The sequence below is a fragment of the Apostichopus japonicus genome, chromosome 19 (assembly GCF_037975245.1).
Source record: "Apostichopus japonicus isolate 1M-3 chromosome 19, ASM3797524v1, whole genome shotgun sequence".
Taxonomy (NCBI): Eukaryota; Metazoa; Echinodermata; class Holothuroidea; order Aspidochirotida; family Stichopodidae; genus Apostichopus; species Apostichopus japonicus.
This window is the reverse complement of record NC_092579.1, coordinates 18,942,790-18,961,020: the sequence shown is the minus strand read 5'-3', so window position 1 is coordinate 18,961,020 and position 18,231 is coordinate 18,942,790. Positions and strand designations below refer to the sequence as shown.

Genomic DNA, 18,231 nt, shown 5'->3' with positions numbered 1-18,231 from the left:
GCAAGAGTTTAATTGGAGTGCTCGCTCCTTGCTAACGCAAATCAAGAATCTTATGCAAAACTACTTGTCTCTTTACATCACTCATAGAGGAAGCCGTTTAGCCCCGGGAGGGCTGACAGTTTCTTGTTTTAATTAAACAAAACCCATCGGAGACGCTGAGAGTAGAACGCTCCCGCATCAACTGTTGAACGAGAGAAAAAATAAGAAAATCCTCCGTAACTTTATCGCAAACATCTGACTCTGAAGATCTCCAGTTAGTCATAATGTAAAGATGTTGATAAATAGATGTCAAAAGTTTGCACAGCTTTTCTTAGAAGCTTGTAAAATGTAAGCACAACAGTATGGTTGCAATCTGACTAGAATAGACTACATGGAACTTTTATATACTGCTTGAATGTAGTTAAATTATAAATCATACAATACTATATGTCCATGACTGAACTAGAATTTGTCTTTTTGGTAACCATCCCATTAATTGTTTTTTTTTGGGGGGGAGGCCTAAAATTGGTGGCAACCCCCACTTTGAATATTAGGGGTGTTACACGATCAGCCCTGATAAAATAGTGGAGTCAGGGTGGCTACAGCCCAAGATTATGAGGTAAATTAAGAGGCCAAGGAAAACATGGGATAGATATCATGTATTCTCATTTTCATGATGTATAATTCAGGCAACAAAAACAACACTTCACAGTTTCCATGGTGACTCTCCTAGCTCTCATTGTCATGACGACAGCATGTGCCTCACCTGTTTTACATGGTGACGCCCCATGGTGAAACACCACAGTCAAGCCCGGTGGTGAAGCCAATAAAATAGCCCATGCCTATTTACCCATTCATACGGAAAGATAATTAATCAAAGTGAAGACAACATCGCACGTAATGTAAGACACCCAAAAGTCAGTTTACCGAAATTCAATTTTTCCAAAGTGTAAACTCTAAGAAAATGAATCCTCCATAGACCCTCATAACCCTATGAGAATGAAAATGTATATTGACGGGAAAAATGTAACTGTTAGACAGTTTTTGGGTGCAGGTTGCATCTTTCTACTAATAATAGTTTTTCCAGTTGATAAAATGACTCTTTGAACATCAGAGTCTAATATATTAAAAGGGGCTGGATTTCTCTACACAGCCCCCCCCTTCCCCCCCTCCATTCAAGAGAACTAACATATTTTGAGCTGAATACTCTGAAAACCCGGACGACAATAAAAAAAAAAAATAAGCTATAGCTTGGTAAACAGCAATCAAAACATGATACTACACTCAAATTTTCGTTATTATCCTTGGACTACAATTTATCAAGACTAATATTGTCTCTACTTATCCATTAAAACTAATCATTCATGACTCTCATATATACCATAATGTAACTCCCAATGTAACCAATCTTTACATGGTGGAAAGTATCTGGTGTTTGAGTACCTCTGGCCAATCATTCGCATCCAACAATTGGATGCATATTTCGTATAAATTGCTTCTGCCTTGATGGCAGAGTATAATAAAGTACCGTGAATTTTAAATAAATTACGTCATCCTTGTGTTTTGAATCTGTCATAGTCCTGTCCTTGTGTCATAATTAAACCATATAGGCATGATTAGCTGGAGAGAAAAAAATCAAACGGATGTAATAAACTGTTTGCAAAAAAGCAATAGGTCTAATTAAACAAAAACTTAGTGTACCATAACCTTTTTTAGTTTGTCAAATTTTTAAGATGAATGAGGTTCTTTTTCCCAAAAAATAAAATTCAACAAAAGAAAGGAGATATTATTCACAAAGATCGAGTCTCTTCTGAGGGCACATAATCAACCGTCTGACCAAAAAAAATAAAGAATGTGTCATCTTTGATGAATTAAGAATAAAAAAAGTAGAACGTTACTGCTTGGACTAACTTTGCCCTTCATTTTACAAGCAAATTTTAATCAACCCTAGCTTAACACATAAATAGGAAAATGCTCTTGACAAAATTATTGTCACAAATACGACTAAACCCTCAAGCCCAGCCCAGCCTTGCTCCCCCTCCTGCTCCACCCCCAACCACCCCTCCCCCCACACCACCCCCTCAAGATTGTCAATGGGAGAATTATTTTAGCTGATACTCAACCTTAACTGATGCCAAAAAAATAAACCTACACTTCAATTTTTACATGCAAAGCCAGTTATGGCCTATTGCTTAATCTACCCTTAACAAGATCTTTTCATATGTTATTGTGATCTAACCAAGATGTTGGTAATGTTTTCATTTCATCAGAGTAACATGGTATGTGTTACCACCCTGAAACTTCCCTTGATAGAGCCATAAATCCCCTGCAAAAAATTTATCAACCCAACTGCATGTATTTACATAGCACATTACCATCATATATAGTTTCAACATGTCTCTATATATAAATACATATTATTATGTTATTATTATTATTATTTACAAATCGTTAATATTATGACTATGATTGTTTATTAGCCGTCTTTATATTAGCCTTTACAAAGTATCAACAACAACAAAAATGCTTGAACTGCACTCAATTTGTCCACAAAAATAAAATAGAATAAAATGATCGATATTTAGCAATGAGCTTGAAAAAATAGTCGCTGCTTTAATTTACTGGTGGTAAAATAATCTTTCATTAACATCTTTCCAGGATGCATTGGCCGACCCTCATCAATTATTCGTAACTTTTGTCTCTACTTTTCATATTCATATTTTTCCTTCATCTTGTTGTTTCTTCATCTTTTTTCTTTTCTTTTCGTCATTTGGCACTCTTCAAAACAAACAACATGAAATCGTTGAACATTACCACGTCGTTACTTCTTGTTTTAAAATGTTTTCTTCTTCAAGCTTTGGTTATGAAATACTTTGACAAACTTTTTCTTGTATTCCCAAAAGTTCTCAACTTTTCTTGAAACCTCATATATTAGCACTGGCTTGTTGTGTTCATAAATACTAATAACAAAAGGTCATACATAGTAAGCTGTAGTTTATCTCTTCGATAATGTCTCTTTGTACAAAATGCTTCCCCTATCTTTCAAAATAATTTTCCCTTTTATTGATAGCATCTCTTCCGATCTTCAGAGTCAGTTTCGAATTAATACAAAGTTTATCTCTTCCCTCAGTTAATTCCTCCTACACCACAATTTTCATGAATTTGTGTAACTTCCACATCCAATTAATTGCAATGTTTTCATCCTGCAATTTTGCACCTGGCAACCGAGCACTTTCAGACAACTGTTTCATCACTGCCTAGTTTCGGCCACACCTTTGGTCCTGGTAACCTGCAACTTTCCTTCCCGATAGTGTTCGCCACTTGAGAGCCAGACCGCTTCGGTCGACCATCAACTGGTTGTTGTTTGCGCCGCCATTGTCGTCCCCTATGATTAAGTAAATGTTATTCAATCGTAGCTTTGGACATTTACATCTCAGATCCTTCTTTGGGACATAAACGAACTGGTTCCTCCCTTTACGAATTCGCTTCTTATAACTGCTCTTGTATATCTGCTTGACATCTATTAAAAACTTCACAAAGTCTCCGACAGTCTGTCTTGATAAAACTTCAGCTTGAATTGCTAATGAAAATGAAAAGAAAAGAAAAAACAATCATAACGTTTAAGGAACAGATATAGCCTTATCAAGTTTCCCAATTAAAACTCTGAGAGCTTCCCTCACAAAACTCACATTTTTTCTTAAGTGGGAGAGACAGCTTTGGGAAATGTCTACACCCCCCCCTCCACCCAACTTTTCTTTCTTAATTTTTTTTTCTTAATTTCTTTTTCTTAATTTTTTTATTATTTTATTTACAACTTTATTTTGCCATATGCCATGTATAACACTGTATTTTGTTCTGAAAACAATTCAAAACATACCATTTTTTACTTCCCCATTATTCACTTTGGAAGAACCCTTATTCATCCCAGCATAAAAACTGAAAGAAGCTGAACGACTCTAGCATATAATTATTATTCACCCTATATCCTGGGCACCTCCCTCAAGTGTACACAAAAGCCCATGGATAGTATACTTGTGGTGATCATGTACCTGACAACAAAAGTTTTGAACATTTTGGCTTGGTCCCTTTCTCTGGAAAAGGTGACAGGGAAGTATAGACATGGCTAATGTCTTGCCACAATCTCCATGTTTATTCACTCAATTTTTAAGCTTTCTATATAGGCATTGTGTCATATGTTACCATGGAGATGGGCTGCATCATCCTGCAGCCAGGCTGTGTAGGATGAAATCTTTCATGACATTTTTTAGTTTTCAACTTTTTGCATGTTTTTTTTTTTTTTTTTTTAACTCGGTACCTGAGATTTGGACGAGTAAACATAATCTGTATGTTTTTTATAATCAGCCATGTTTTATTCCTTCAACAACGTTATCTTCTCTTCACCATCCCTTACCTCTTCCCCCTGCCCACCCATCCTTTCTTGGATATACCCCATCTCGCATGCCAGAGGAACATTTCGAGTTTCACTTTGCTCACATCCTCATAAGTAATCAAACATACGTTAAATGGACAACGGTGCTTTTGCTATAACAAAATTTGTCTTCAAGGAACCGTTGCTCCTCGGTTGCTGAGTCATATAATATTACCCTCTCTTCTGCCCCCCTGTTAATACCTCTCTTTCTGCCCCCCTTTTAATACATCTCTGACCACGAATCCACTTCTCAGAATCACCTACTTCAAGCATCAAGCCCCCAAAAGACTCAAAAGAGCATAAGAGGATGCAAGACATGTTTGGACATATTCACAGCCCCCCAAGAAACATGTGCTCTAAATACTTTTTTTTCTGGTGCTCATCCAAAGCATTGACAAGTGCTTTATTAGGAGTTCAATCAGCGATGAAAAAAAAACAGTTGCAGTTTATTTGACAGAGTCCTCTGAAGGGAGACAATGGCTGGACAAGTGGTTACTCATGACCCATAAGAGGTTGTTAAGGGGTCTCTTAGAGGGGGAATGAACACCCATCCCCTCTTTTTGCTCAGAATCTATGAATCATGGAGACCGATCTGTTTGTCCAGCTCTGTTAATCACAACCTTGGTGGTATGTGGTCCCCCACTGAACAAGCTGTATTTACTGATCTTTCTTGAAATGAAAGGCCATCATTTAACTCGTTTCTTTTTCTTTTTCTCTCTCTCTCTTTTAATTTTCTCCAAGCCCCTCCTCCTTCTCCTCCTCCTCCCCTCTAAATTGGAACATTTTCTTTCCAGCTGTTTGAAAGCTTTTTGAGAGAAGAAATGGTTCTAAAACAAAATTATCCTTCAAGTGGTTGATCGTCTATGTGCATACGCAGCTATTGTCCTGGAGAATAGGTTTAACCCGAGGCAGGGCTTTGTTGCTTCTCGACAATGCCAAAATAGCCGTCACAAGCTTACATTCGGTGGAATTACATTTTTATGGCCCAAAGAACATGATAGGGTTAGTGTAACATCATTGTGAAGCAGACAATACTATCTTGGGAGGCCTGAGGGGCTTACAAATTCCGATGACAATTTTGAAGGGGGGGGGGGAGAGAAATTGGGCCGATACCTGGTAAGCCCCTTTAGTTTAATAATGAGACTACAAAGTATTTCAATAGAGATCAAGACATTAGTTGTTTGTGGGGCTATGAACAATCTGCCGGTAAACACACACTTCTGATTGGTCCATGTTTCTCTTTCTGTTTTGGTTTCTTTTTGCTGTTCTTCTTTTCAGCTACAGTTGTTGTCAAATTGGTGGAATAGGATTTACCACTTAAGGATTTCAAATGCAGATAACAAATGCTACAGGCTGTAGGAGTGACAGATAACCAGCCCACCCTTTGTACTATAGCAAGCTGGTGGCAACACTAGTAAAAGCCCTCAAATTTAGCCCGCCAAAGAGTTGTAGATATTATCAGAATACTTTACTGCATGATGATCATCCAAATCATTCTCAAACATTGATGGGTGCTATTGAAGTACGATATATTTACTATCATAATGTTTAAGATGGGGAAATGTTTGCAAGTTTTTTATCTTTTTTCATCTGACTGTTTTTTAGCATATTTGACTTGTTAGCATATATTTTGAGGCAGCTTTAAAAGCATCTTTTCAAACTTTAAGACTTTAAGCATAAAGTTTTGGCTTATTTATTTGCGTATGGTACATAATGTTATGTGACAATCTTTACGTTCACAAGTTTCCATGGTAACAGAAACTGAGTAAGGAACGAAACCTCAGCTGAAGTTGGCTTCTGTTAAATTATAACTTCACTTTCTCGTCCCTTTGATACTAAAGCTAAACTCCATACAGTAAAACCGGTAGAAGCTTAAAATCTTAAATTTCACAAGTTTCCATGGTAACAGAAAACTGAGTAAGGAACAAAATCTTAGCTGAAGATAGCTTCTGTTAAATTTACTTCACTTTCTCGTCCCTTTGATACTAAAGCTAAACTCCATACAGTAAAACCGGTAGAAGCTTAAAATCTTAAATTTCACAAGTTTCCATGGTAACAGAAAACTCAGTAAGGAACAAAATCTTAGCTGAAGATAGCTTCTGTTAAATTTACTTCACTTTCTCGTCCCTTTGATAGCACAAACTAAACTCCATACAGTTAATTCGGTAGAAGCTTTAATAAAATGGTACTCGATTGATAACATACCGAAAGCATATTGCACCTAGCTAGATCACTTCACACCTACAGTGCTGCTTGGTGAGTCACTCATCATATTAGCCAATAAAACAATCCATAGTTAACAGATATTAGCAACCAATAACAAATTGTCAATATAATAAAACATTTACTCACCAAATGGCTTCTCACAGAATTTCGACTGGGTCAACCGCCTGTTACAGGATGCCGGACAAGAAGCTGGAAAACAGAAAGAGATTTGCAAGTTTAAGGTTTAGTTTCCTCAAACTGTTTTTGCAACTTAGGGGCCATTATAAGCCACCCTCTGACAGACAACCTCCTATAAACTAAGGCCAATTCCCCTGAAGTTATTTTGCCACCAAAAAAAAAAAAAGTCCCAACAAAGCCATGTGATTTTGCCGCTATTATACGAGATGGATTTAACAGATTTAGAGAGTGGATAGTAATGGGGTCTATATCAGAACAAAATTGCCATTTCCTTTGAACTTTCTCGATTTCTGTTCTCAGACGGACGAGCAAACAAATAAAAGCCCCCAGACTTGCTACAAGCATGTTTTGCATAACAACCGTGGACGTCAATTTTCATCTGATGATCCAATTTGATGTTTAAGTGATTCAAATTTAGCCACAGGTCAAACTTGGGATTTCTTTTTAACAAGAACACAAATCTCCCCTAAATACAGTCATTTTGTAATGGGTAAAACACATGGCTTGCAGATTGTGGAAATGTATATACTAAAAAGTACAGACTGTTAGAATTGAAGAATAATACAGCATCAAGGGATATGCCAAGAGAATGAAAGCTTCCTGTAAGTTTATCGGTGTTGGGATGGGTGAGATAATGAAGTAAGAGGAACAGAGGAGGAGGAGAGTAGAGGAAAGGGGAAGGGGGGGCGTACTGTTAAAGTTTAGAATCACATGGAAATTTATGTGTTCAGAAATATTTCCTTCCCCCTAAAAAAGCATAACGACCAAGGTATAAATCATACAGATACATAAAAATACAAATATACTTTGTAGTTGTAAAATTAAAAAGAGTGTGCATATAGACACCATTTTTTCCACATTTACAAACTAGGAATAACAATATATTCCCTGAACAACTGAAACCAGTAAACCACAAATTCAAACCTTATTTTGCAAAAAGAATAATTTGGAATGAAATATGAGTACAAAAGTTTTGAAACTCTGCCTTATTATCTTTGAACCACATTTTGCCTGAGAGAAAACACCTAGTATGTGTGAAATCTGGTACTTTCCAAGAAACAGTATTGAACTGGATCTGTGGTTTCTCCAGTTTTACTATTTTTTTCATATATTTGACTACTCAATATAACCATAGTATCTATGCTAACACTATCGTTGTATAAGTATAACTGATGTCCTTGGGGTTTAACATCCCAATGAAGCTGAGAGAATTTTAAGTACATCGTCTTTCAAGAATCATCTTTCAAAAGAAAAATTATTTTTGTTCTTTATTTAGTTATTTTTTCTCTTATTTTATCTGTTTTTGTTTATTTGTAAACTTTGTTTCATAAACAAATTCATCCATGGTCATTCCCCAGGGTGGGGGGATGAGGAGATGAAGGGGTCACCATATCCCTTCCCCCACCATGGAAAATAAATCAGTTAAAGAACAAAAAGATGTGCTCTTGCGCTCAAAATGTTTCAGAATGATTGACATCGGCAAAAAAAATCTGGAGAAAGGATCACTAAGACCCTCGACTAGACGATGGATAACCAGCTCAATTTTGATGGTTAGCCGGTTAATTCTTGGCATGGTTAATCGGTTATCAAAAACTCAGAGGTTTGCTTCCCCATCCCATATCCTTGCAAAAAACAAAAAGTTGCTTAAATATAGCTGCAGTGATTCTTTCAAACTTATTCAACAAGTTATAGTTTTTGAACTTCTGTTTAATCTGAACCTCACTCCCACCATGATGTCATTGACCCAACAGACTTTTTGACCTTGTTGGCTTCCCAAAGTACTATCAGCAAACACTGCCACATGTTAATAGGACAAATCACAATATTGACCTAGTTACATTTGCAGCAGCAATAAGGGATACCCACTTTCTTAGAAACTGTCCAGCCTATTAGCTTTCACCACCAATTTGTCATGACTTACAATACCAAAACTTTACTCAGTTTCCACCCAGAAAGTCACTGTACCATAATCAAAGTAGTAATAATAGTTGGCAATCCCCTCACAGGTCATTACTCTCTGAAAGATTTTTGAAACAGCCTTACATCTCGAATCCATCACGTTTTAAAAACCCACTTCAAATCTCTTCTAATGCACTCACCATGAGCTTTCAACAAGACTCTCACCTAGTTCATAACTAAATCACAAAATTTAATGAGAAATTTCCATTAATTCATAACATTTAATAGTGGAGGGAAGAAAGGAAGAAAAAAGAGGCTGGTACAAATGTTTTCATAGCACTGTTCCAATGGATAAAACAATGTGAGGCAAAATGTCACAGACAGACAGATCCATGGGTAGAACTTTTAATCACTTATAAAGGTCCAAACTTTAAAACATGTAATGATGAAAGTAAGTTTCTAAATTTACATTTCATATTTTTTACATGGAATCTTTAATTACACACTGTTGGCCAAAATTTGCTGGAATAAAGATGGAGGATGTCTTTATCGCTTTGATCTTTGCAATTTTGTTTTGGGAAATTTATTTTTTAGATTTGAAAATATTACCAGAAATTGGCAATCAAACACAGAGAGTCATGTCAGGAGTGTTAGCTCAGTGGTTAACGCCGGTGCCTTCCAATCATAAGGTCCCCGGTTCGAGTCACTCCAAGATTAATGTATGTCGTCCAATTACAGAGTTGTTGACAATTCATAATCATGGACATTAAATATGAATCTAAGAGACTGACTTCGGTCAGCTTGCGGCTTTGAAAGCCAATGATTTTCACTTTTTTTTTCTGGCGAGGAAGCCAGTCACTTTTGTTCTTAATTTTTGAGTCTTCAAATTTTCTCTTCTACATTTTAGGAAACCAGACACATCCCTGCATATCTTCTTCATGGATCTTAAAACAAAGCCTCATTTGGTGACAGTGGGTAATTACAAATTTATCCTAAATAATCTAGTGCCTTCCTAACTTTTGTGATGTGAATTACATCCAATCACACAAAGGTGGATTTTCCATCTCATTACAGGAGGTTGGGGGGAGGAGGGATTGCTTGCGTGGGGAAATGAAGTGCAATTAAAGGGTACAGTACAAGGGCGGCAGAACCGGGGGGGCACGTGCCCCCCCACTTTTCCCCAGGTTAAAAATGTGCCCTTTTTCTACATAAAAATTGAGGTGTCTCAAGTTAGCAAGAGGCCAGGGAACGAGAATGAACACTCGGGAAGGGCCGTTTCCGGCCATCTGAGGGGTTTGAAAAACCAAAAAATTTCTAGTACGCTCCGCGCCAACCGATGGTGGCGCTCCGCTCAGATAGTCGTGCATACAACTTTGCAAATCCTGGCTACGCCCCTGACTTTTAATGAATTTCTGTGGGTCAAACTCAAAGCTATTTTGAATGGAAAAAAATTAGTTAAGATATTAACAAGAAATAAACTCTAATTCGGAAGATTCCTACATTAGCAAATAGCATGATTTTACCTCATTTTGTCTCAAAAGAAAACTTGTTCCTTGTTTCCCAATTTGCACATTGGATATTGCAGTGCTAGTATACATATTTTCCTTGAGGGGGGGGGGGGGCGTTGATGGAGTGATGTGTATACACAAATAAGATAATACAATAAGAGTTATAAAGGGTACTAAATATAGGCTGCATCAGTCCAATCGAATTTCTACAAAGTGCCCTTTGATATCGGTGCCCCCCCCCCAGATTAAAAGTGCTTCCGCCGCCCTTGGTACAGTATGAAAACTGTGAAAGATAAAGTAACTAGTCTGCCTATGAAATCGTTACCCATAAATTTGCACAGTTCAAGGGAAGATGTGGCCCACTTTCATAGCAGAAAGCCATATTCTGTAAAAAGTCGACCCACATACATGATCACCTATGAGCACCTTGTAGCAGGGATTGAACTCCTACAAGGGAGTTCTCTTTTGGGATATGCTTGCCACAACTTGTACCTGAAAAGAGGGAGCCCCAATTTAGAGTTATATATAGCTCAAATCTTATGGGGTATGTGACATACTTTTCTCATTGATTTGAGGTCATTTTTGGCTGTTAATCCACAAAATATCTTAGATATCAATTCAAGTTATTGTTTCAATTGAAATATTTTCATCCCACAAATTATATCTTATCATGCAATTTTACAAGCTGTTAATAGATTTGTAACTTGTTTTCTTTCATCACATTGGTAAAATTTTTCTTCAACTTTTTTTTCTCCCTTTTTTTTAGATTATTGATTCTAGAAATGTGGCCTGGGACAAACTGACCACATAAACCCCACCTGTTAACTGGTGTAACGGTTAACGACAGACAAGAGGACAGAATGACCTATCTTAGTCTCAAAAGCCGCTTTCATATTGTATGCAAGTCTGGAATTAGTCACCTCAATATTTCTTTTATACTATTTTAATTTTTTTACTAATACCATTTGGTTATGTAACATGAATATTGTATCCCTGATGGCAGTCTTGTCTTTATTATCAGAACATATCAAAACCATCCCAAGCCATTTCCCATCAACCCTAACCCCTGCCGTACCCCACCAACCCTACCCCACCAACCCTATCCCACCAACCCTACTCCTGCCATATCCCACCAACGCTATCCCCTGCCCAATCCCACCAACCTTAACCCCTGACCTACCCCACCAACCTTAACCCCTGACCTACCCCACCAACCTTAACCCCTGACCTACCCCACAAACCCTAACCCCTGCCCCTGATCCGTTTTTCTTCAACAAAGGGCGCTATCATTATTTTTACTAATTGCATGATCTACACTCTTAAAAGGATCTCTGAACTGAAATAACACGATTGCATGAAAGCGCTCACAATCTTGTCAAAGTTTGTTGGAAGTAGATGGGATGATATGATGACCCATTGACATGTATCAATTTGTTATCATTTTAAAATACTGGGTGATAATTTCATTTCCTAAATCTGTTTCCAGTGGTTTCTATGGGATAAATCAGAACTAGGATAGACTTTTTTCATGTTATACTGTGTGCGTGGAGGTACAGCATTGTCACTGGGTTTTTTTTATGTTGTTTATTTATATATATATATATATATATACTTCAATGGGCTATTAAGCAAAAGCACCAATTGCATCACTTAAGGTAGAAGTAAAGCCTACTTGTCGATCCCAACCTGTGTATTATTAGAATTCTTCAATAAACCCAAACGACCTCAATTAAAGTACCTAATTCATCGGTTGACGTCCGTATAAAATTATAAGTCAATTACAGTTAAATGAGTCAATGACCGTAATGAAAAGATGACGACGCAATTAAAAAATTGACTTTAAAAAAAAAAAAATTCCCATCGTTGCTGAGTTGAGTTATAATTGCAGAGTTGACTAAACAAACAAACAAAAATTGAAAAAAAAGGACTTTATCAACAAAACCACTTAAAAACTTTTTGAGTTTTACTGGGAATGGCTTTTCACTTGAAGGACAGTATTTTGTAGATACCCTAAAGGCCCGACCACAGATTTCTCTACCAGTGTGCTTTCTGGAGTGTGGCTCTATTATTGTGGTTCCACCCTATCATTACCTCACTTGCCATTATTCTGTTCTTACGGATTATCTGAAACCAAGAAACTAGCTTTACTAGCAGAGACAGAAAAAATGATCTGTAGCTGTAAATATTTACTGATGTGGAATAGACTTTTCATCAATCACTCCGATTAATGTAACATTGGTATTAAATGGAAGGCTGCATTGTACTCACAAGTAATTATCACAGAAGCAGGTTGTATATAAATTTATAATAGGTAACTGAATATATTATTTTGCCACTTTGTACTTTGGATTTTTTGGACTATATTTCTTTTTGCTCTCTACTTTGTTTTGTTGTTTTGGTCTCTTTTCTTTGTTTTTGTTTTTTTCTTTAATCTACTATCCTTAAAAAAGTTTCCTGAATAATTTCAAGTTTTATCTGTTCATAGAGAAACATCGTGAACATAAGATGTGATTGTCTTGTAAAGTTCATTCCTTGCTCGCAGATAAAGGCAACCTAGATTCATCTCATGTATAATTCACATCAGAAGCATCATTTTGTTTTTACCAGTCTGGTATACCCATTTAAAATGGGACAAGCTATGGATTCCTCCACTGTATCCAAAAAAAAACCTCCTTCAGGGCTCAAACTTTAAACCCAAGAATTAAGACAAGATCTGTCTAGTCGTGAAATCACTATTGTACAGAACGTTAAAATAACAACCCCTTTTCATATCGCAGTCCAGACAGTTTTACATTCACCAAGCCCTTCCTGGAAAGGAACAGATTGATCAAGCTAAACATCGTCACTACATAATACACAGGTTTCCATGTCAGCCTAAGCTGTGTAAGTTCTCTTCGACAATGGAATAACTAGATCACTGTTACACTCAGGGATTCACCAGGAAGATGACAAATTGTGTGATCTAGTTTTCACCCTGCTGTGCAATTTCTCAGTTCCTTCAAACATCATACAGCAAAGAATCTGTGTCCCAATAGCTTCAGACAGCTTTACATTAGTTCAGCTGTTGGTATTTCTCAACAAGTGCAATCGGGTGTCACGTCTTGTTGTTGCCATGTTCCTTGCCTGAAACGAAAGCCTCCTTCCCACTATTTTTTTTTTTTTCCTTTTTTCTAAGTGAGCATTTTAAATGTTAAGTGCTACTACAGAACCTGCTCGACGAAGTAATCTCACTTCTAAGCGATTTCAAAGCATTTCTCCCAATGAATAATTCATTAATCAATCAGACATCATGACCTTATAGAGGATTGCTTAATGAATTAATTTACATCTTATTAAATATATTTAAAAGCGAATTGATGGTTTTTCCTTTACCGCATGACTTTGATGTTGTTTAGTTTCTTAGGCAGATCTGGGAACAGCTTAAATAACCACCTTCCACATAATTTAAAATTGCAATTGTAAATTGTATAGTCTACCATTAAATCATCCACAGACGGACTCTATAGTAGAAATGTCTGGAGTCCTAGTTAGAAATAACTTTAAAACATTTTCACGACTGTATTTCAGTCGAATTTAATATTGACTTTCTTTAAAAGGTCTTCAGTTATATTCACTCGGAAATTTTAAGCATGCTGGAAATTGTTTTGACGTTTTTCAAAATGTACGATCCTCACAGCTGATCATCCAAATTTATTCCCAGCCTTTCATAATTATTAAAATAGACAATTAAAGCTCTTAGTGAGAATCACTACTTTTAATAGTGGGAGTAAAAATGCTTGATGAAGTATGAGCGAACATCCTCACACTTTATAGCATATTCAGGGGAAGGGGGTGGGAGGGGGAGAGGAGGGGGAACATTTATACTTATGACCATTATAGGGATCATCTGTACCTCTTTTCACTTTTGAGTTGCCCCTCGAAAAAAAAATTGATAGGAAATTTCTCCCACGCTTTCGGAAGATTCAATCCTGCCCAATTAAAAGGATTCCTCTCACGATGAGAATAATTATGAAACAGAGATTTCAAACTGCTTCTGATTTGGATATATAAGTTCGAAACGTCAGGCCAACTTACTTTTACACATTCTCCTACACAGGCTCTCTAGTGGATAAGCAGTTTGCTTACAGTTTTATTTTATTTTGAAGTTTTAAAGGTGTTAGAGGCAGGTACTGTACTAGTGTATGTCACTTTTTACCATAGGGGAGGAATTACACTCAGTATAAAAATGACAAAGAATTAATCAAAACATGAGACATATATCATACCGATATATGACCAGCACGACGTGGAGTTTATTATCGAAAAAATAGTGATTCCTAAGAACACTGTCAACTTGCCCCATTTTTCTTCTCTTTTTTTTTTTTGGCCTTCTTTTTCTCGTATGATAAGCAATATTCATAAAGCCTATTAAATTGATCTGGCAAATGTAAACACCCCTAAGATTAAAGTTCTTAATATTAACTGAAAACAGTGAGGTATATTCATCTCCGCTGCCCTTTTTTCCTCTTGTAAACACACAAACATATCCTTTTCTGCTCATTTTTCCAGATTAAAAATACTGCCTTTTATGCCAAACGGGGTAAAAAAAAAGTGTTATATTTATGAAGATGAAAGATGTTCAATTTTGAGGTGATATCCTTGTGTAGATGATCGCCGGTCGGCGATACAAATCGACTGTTCCCTTCTCATTGAAAGAATCATAGCGAAACAAACCCTGTAGGCTATTGATCTTCACAACAGGAACGTAGTCTCTTAGTCGGTCGACTTTCTCGAGAGAGACAGGGCTGCAGGGGGAGTTTGACAATTTCTATGACCCCTTCAGCAGTTTTGGGATGGGTGAATGAGAAGATAGGGCAAAGTATTTAACTTTTTTCAAAGTTGCATATGTTGACTGACAATACAGTTCAGATGAAGAAGGAATCAGAAGGGACGTAAAGAAGTCTAAATGTGAGGGATCGATAGATGGGGGGGGTGGGGGTTGGACGCATTCCTAGCGATAGGGGTAGAATGACAATGCCAAAACAAATACCTCGATACCGTTCAGATACAAATCTGTTCTGACAGATTTCCTGTAAACAGAGTGAATGTCATATAAAATGCTTATAAAATGCTTCCGCCCATCACCGCTTGTACCTACAGCAGACCAAAGGAACAGAAAACCCGGACCACCCGGGTATCTCAGTAAAACTTTCGTCTGAAGAGAGTATATCTCGACTCGACAAGTGCAAATAGACAGATTCATTTATGACACAAAAGGCCAAAGAGGGTCTCCCTGTGGACCCTTGTCCTGCATGCTAAATTATGGTAGGGAGAACGCTGGTGGCTCTTTTTAGTCTTCTCCCCTATCCCTGTCTCCTCCCCCTCCCCCCCTTCCCCTTCTCATTGTAATACTGAAGCAAGACTTTAAATTTACTTTATTACTGTCAGCATGTGATTTTTTTCCCAGTCCCCCACCCCCCCCACCCCCACCCACCTTCCAGGTCACCTGCATCCTCAACCCAACGGGTGTTCTTCCCACTTTCCGGTCTCCCTTAAAACATGTTGATGCAGGAACTGAAGTCACATCTGCACGAAAGCCCTAGCATCAACCATCATAAATCTTCATCACTACCAAACTACAATCCAAAAGTTAAATTAAAATCAAGGGTAATTTTACCCAAATTTTACAAAATAATAAGGAAGCATTCCCGCTGACAAATTGTCACGATTATACAGTGGCCGGTGTGGAACCTAATCTCGCATAAAAACAAAATTGATCGCAATCAGTAACGATGGAGAGAACAAAAATTGTATTAAGGAAAATAAAACTAGGTAAGAGGGGCAAATGTGGGGGGGGGGGGGAACAGAGCAGGTTTAAATTTTAAATTGCCAGATTTAAAAAAGGATTTTTTTTTTTTTTTTCTGATTTTCTGATTTTATTTTATTTAAAGACGGTTATCAAATCTCTGCATATATATTTATGAAGCACCTGTCATAATTGCAGGGGCTCTTTATTATTTATTAAAATTACCACATCACCCACATTTTGACCACTGGATAACCTTTTCTATCCCACTAACAATAAACTGTAAGCCCACGTACTATTCCTGTCTTGGGCTATCCACGTGTACCACATTCTCGTAAATTCACTTTCTCATAATTGTCAGCCAATTTCCTTTCTTGCTTTATAGTCTTAATTTCTCTCTTTCTTCCTTAGTTTCTCTTTCATCTCTTTTCTTATTTCATTCTTTTTTTTCCTTTTTTTGGTAGCCTATTTTAGGGGGCATTTCTGATTATCAAAATTTAACCTAACTTTAGAAAAGTTATCTATTCATAAACCACCAGTCTATTTCAGTTTCACAAAGAAGAGCTGTATAGATGTATAAAGTTAAACCCCTGTGAGCCAAATGCCACCCCACCAATAATTTCCTGGTATGTCTTTCCCAAAATATACTTCTCATATAAAATATGATTTTTTTTTATTTCATAAGTGGTGGACATAAAAAGTGAAAGTTAGTCCACAGGGATATAGCCTTGTGTAAAGATTTCTGACAATTCTTTCTCCTCAATGAATACCGAGAGTTTTATGGAGTTTCTCTTCCAACAGAACAGGAAACGGTGGTGTTATTTTATCTGATTCAATCGGCATTCCTGCCTGATTTCCCAGCATGCAATTGTCTACTCACCTTCGGTGGCCCTGTTAGACAGTTTGTCTTTTTCTTCACAACTTAATAACTTAAAGAGTATGTATTCTGTATTTATCATTAGCTGCAGTCTACAACCAGAACTCCTACATATTACTATCAAATCCTGAGGATGTAGGTTCTTTTACTTGAAGAAAACCAACAGCTTAAACTGGCTAGATACTGATTAATAATTTTTTTATGTTTATTTTAATATCATATAATATATATATATATATATTATAAAATTATATAATATTATATAAAAGTATATAAACTTATATTACATAATATAATATTAATATTATATTTTTCTTTCTTCTTTTTACCAGGGAGTCTTCTACTCTGTTAAGCCAATTCAGGCTTTATAGAAGACTTCCCTTCACATTGTAATTTTTTTTTGTGATAAAACAAATTAATAAACAAAACAAATAAATAAATTTCATTCAAGTGATGAGTGGAGCCAAAAAAATATTACAAATTATGAAACTTACCTATAAAAAGTGCAAAATTTATCCAATTTAATTATAATCTATATTTGAATAGTGTGCCATTCATAATTTGGTTATCTCATGGCAATAATGCCATCAAAACTTCTGTGAACTTCCATTATAAAATAATATATTTTGCTTTTTGCTATCTGGTACAACAATTTGAAATGTTTCACCAAAAATAACTTCACTACCACAGAGATGAACAAGGAACACTCTTTTCCCTTTATTATAAACAACAAAGTATTCATCCTTTAAAGGCCACTTTCAATTGGAGTTCTAAAAAAAGACAATTTCATGGAAAAAAATTATAAAGGTGTCTGTCTTAAACATTCTCATTATGACTCAAGCAAAAAGAGAGATAGAGAGAGAGTTTGGAAAGGCAATCAATAATCCAGGAATAAACATAAAGAAAAGTTTATATTTAGATATTAGATGTAAGCTTGCAGGTAAATCAAAATATTTTATTCCAACAATGATGATGATAAAAAAAAAATTAATATGCAAAAGCTTAAGAATCCTTATTGTATCATTATGCAAATTTCCAACGCCATCTGACCCTTGACACCCCCTCTTATGCATTAAATATGCAAATCAATGTACTTACCTCCATTTTCTTGAGAGGTGCCAGGGATTGATGGAGTAGGGATTTCTGAAGTAACAATTGAAAAGTAGAAAAGAAAAGAATATTAATTCAAATGATATGTAGATGACATGAATAGATAAAACTCTCCAGAAAATTAATTTTCATTTTAGTCAATAAGACATCAATTTGAAATCCTTTCATTATGGCAAGTTAGTAACTATTGATATCTTCCAGACAGATTTTGCCCTGAAAGAGAGGGGTTATGGATGGGATG

The 18,231-nt window shown here is 36.3% G+C and overlaps 1 protein-coding gene across 1 annotated transcript in view; it reads right to left on the bottom strand.

Annotated features, from left to right (window-relative positions):
- Nucleotides 1-508: 508 nt before the first annotated feature.
- Nucleotides 509-18,231, bottom strand: part of LOC139959932 (netrin-1-like) — a 62,045-nt gene continuing 44,322 nt past the window's right edge. The window contains exons 4-6 of the mRNA XM_071957875.1: nucleotides 17,979-18,023; nucleotides 6,761-6,823; nucleotides 509-3,559 (exon numbers count right to left, since the gene is read on the bottom strand). Coding sequence (XP_071813976.1) covers nucleotides 3,237-3,559; nucleotides 6,761-6,823; nucleotides 17,979-18,023 — 431 coding nt within the window. The 3' untranslated portion in view covers nucleotides 509-3,236. The remainder of the gene's footprint in view (nucleotides 3,560-6,760; nucleotides 6,824-17,978; nucleotides 18,024-18,231) is intronic.